We start from the raw sequence: 3,276 nt of genomic DNA, 5'->3' as shown, positions 1-3,276 counted from the left end.
ATAACAAACCTGTGATTTCATAAAATATATATGCATACGTCAACTTGCGCATACTTGCCTATAGCCATCTAATTCAACTATAAATGCCTTTTATTTGAATATTTCTTACAATGTTGCTAATGTATAATGTTCAAGCATTTTTCACAAAGATTACTATATATTTGTGTCGCAAATAGTCGATTCTAAACCATTTACTTAATGAACTGTTTATTTCAATATTGTTTTCTATTGGTTATACTTGCCGCGTATGTAAGAGGTTTATCATTTCGCTGTTTACAAATTCTGTGCAAAATACGTATATAAAAAAAGTGTTAATTATCTTGAATGCGCATGTGGACGATTGGCAAGTATTTAATTACGAATGTTGGTGGGTGGATATTATTTTTATGTTACACATAACTTTGGATGAACACGCTTGTTATTTTGTTTAAAGATTTGTGAATTAAGTTCAGTCCTGTGATCATGCGAATTATCTGTGAAATTGTAAAATATTTCCCTCAGCTATAGAAACAAAACTGAATGCATCGATGTGATAATTCTTTATTAAATAATATATATAAAAGATAAATAAATTATAAAACTTCATTTATATCACTAGCAAGAACAGATGCACAATCAGGTGAACATCGGTAACAAAATTACCAGATGCGCTGACAACAACGTTACATGTTGTAGTATACCTTGTCAGTTCACGTAAAACGTATTTTAAATGTAAATATATATAAGTAATACATAAAGCAACTAGTTAAAGTTAAAGAGGAATGTAGAGAGTGAATGCACCAGAACATTCATGTGTTTTAGCGACAAGACAACATCTTCAAGCGATATGTATTTGTATATATGAATATTATAATGCTATAACATGCAGACCATTTAATTATACTTTTTTATAAGGCTAGTTTTTCCAAGCTTTTATAAACAGAATGTTGAAAAATCATGAAAGTAGTTTAATTGCGCATGCAATCGCCATTCAATAAATAAAGGGAGAAAAACGCCAAAAATGTTAACTTAAACATCCATAATGGTTGCATTAAACAGCAAACAATTTCTAGCATTATTTAAATACTAATCTTTTACAATTCAGTATTGCTCGCATATTCTGCGTGTGATCAACATTCAAAAATGCATTAATTACATAGAACTATTAGTTAATAATTACGCTCACTAAAGGAAACACACATTTTTGCAAGTGTTAAATAAGAAAATAAGGCTTTACGATGTCATAACATATGTTTAATAAAAATATTCTGTAAGTTTCCGCCAGTCCTATTCCTTATTAATGAACATGCACACTCCACCAGCAATACCCAGCACTGCCGCCACGATGCACAGAGCGAAACCCGCATGTAGGGAGGAACCTTCCACTTTCAATTCTTTGGAGGTGGCGTATATTACAGGTCCGATCAACATAAATATTCCTGTAATGTAATGAAAAAAATTAAACTTATCAAATGGCATACAAATTAAGTTTCCAATATTACATTCAGGCACAAAACGATTTAAATTCAGACATAACCTCTATTTACTATTTCAACCTAGCCCACGTTTTATGCCATGCCGCATTAGAATCGCTCAGTAATGAACCTGAACAAATGCGTGTAGTTGATGCTTATTAGAGCATTTACTTATCGTTTTGGCGACAGCGCACAAAGCATATAGAGAATATGTTGGTGTAAGATTTTAATTTCTTGAGAGACCATACAAATACCATTATGTTCACGAGGGGCGGATATCAAATTCCAGTGTGTTTGCAATATAATGACTAGTCAAGTGGTCAACGCAATTCTTATTAACGAATTACCGGCCAGTATGGCAAGCCCCGCGGCGACCTTGGTAAGGATGACCTTGTCCTTCATCATGAACTTCTGCAACAGGAAGCAGACGACCGCGCCGATCATAAGCAGCAGACCCAGAACCACCATCGCGCGCACTCCCGCCAATGTGCCGGAAGCTGGGAAAATAAATGAAATGCATTTAATGCAATGCATATACCAATGCCTTAAAGTTGTTTGAAACAAATATAATTGATGATGCAATTTGAAATACAAGTAACTATATATATTTTTTTAAGTCGGTAAAATGCACAAGATATAGAACAAGTAAAACGGATTGAAGATAAAATACTGTTAAAGATAGTGTATTCTTAAAAACATTTATTTCAAGCTTTAATAATTGTATTATTTTCATCGTCGGCATCGTTTCATGCATTTCCATACCAAATATTGAAAGTGTACCGTCGATAAAAAAGTGGCGAACCTTTAACAATTCAATAGACTAGTGACTATTTTCATACAAAATATTTAAACCTGTATTACAAACTCTGTTAACACGACGGAAGCACAACAATATTATGACTTGAATCAAGCTTGAGAGTCATATCATACACGCGCAGTTAAAAACGATAATCAAACTATAATTAACGCGGATATTCATTTCGGATACATTACCTTAAATGAATTTAAAAAAAGTATAAATAAACAGATACCGCGCAAGTTATATTATTTGGCTCCATATACTTTCATATCAAATTGTTATTATTATCCCTTAGAACATTTATGGTTCGTTAACAATAAATTATGCCTTGCTTATCTTAGGTTTTATTTTGAAACTGGTCTGAACTTATTTTTATACAGAACCATTTTACAAAAGCATATTTTATAGTTTCTCATATATTAACTTACCAGTTGCTATTGTCACACACGCAGACACGTCTCCACTAGAAGAACAATATGACCAAAGTCCTGAATTAACTGTAGATTTGCCTAAACTGAGGTACGACCAGTATGGAATAGCGAGACCCGCAGTGTCCAGTATAGCAGACAGTCCGCTGAGAACCAGCCCTGCAATCGCAAACACGTCCATTGTTGCTCAAATCGTTTAGCCCTTTTCAGTGAATTTCAATAACAATGTGCAATACTTCTGACACTTCGAGCATTCACCGCGCCGTATGATGCCTGGCCAAGTTGCGAGCCCTATTAATAGTGCGCCTATGGCAACTCGGTAAATATGTTGAGCGATATTGTTATCGTAATTCCACGAAACCCTTTTATCTATCGAAAGTTTCGGCAATCCTCGTACGACATTGACAAATGTGGGATTCTCAGAGGGAGGGTCGTCAAATAAACATTGCTAAACCACAAAGTGTTTCACAAACAACGCTTCAAACCAAAATACAAACACCTTTTTGACTTGCATCGGATTAAAGTGCTGAAAAGTTTAATTCCATACATTTTTTTTTTTAACTTTTATCAATATTGATCATTACATTAACATGAA

General features: G+C 33.8%; 1 protein-coding gene across 1 annotated transcript; it reads right to left on the bottom strand.

Annotated features, from left to right (window-relative positions):
- Window positions 1-526: 526 nt before the first annotated feature.
- Window positions 527-3,012, bottom strand: LOC127860355 (uncharacterized). Its single transcript, XM_052398382.1, has 3 exons — window positions 2,682-3,012; window positions 1,802-1,951; window positions 527-1,418 (listed from the first exon to the last, which is right to left on the bottom strand). The coding sequence occupies exons 1-3, from the start codon at window positions 2,860-2,862 to the stop codon at window positions 1,267-1,269; spliced, it is 483 nt and encodes a 160-aa protein (XP_052254342.1). The 5' UTR covers window positions 2,863-3,012; the 3' UTR covers window positions 527-1,266.
- Between the last annotated feature and the right edge of the window lie 264 nt (window positions 3,013-3,276).

Source organism: Dreissena polymorpha, chromosome 15, assembly GCF_020536995.1.
Source record: "Dreissena polymorpha isolate Duluth1 chromosome 15, UMN_Dpol_1.0, whole genome shotgun sequence".
NCBI lineage: Eukaryota > Metazoa > Mollusca > Bivalvia > Myida > Dreissenidae > Dreissena > Dreissena polymorpha.
Note: the sequence above shows the minus strand (reverse complement) of the source record. Positions and strands in the feature narration are given on the sequence as shown.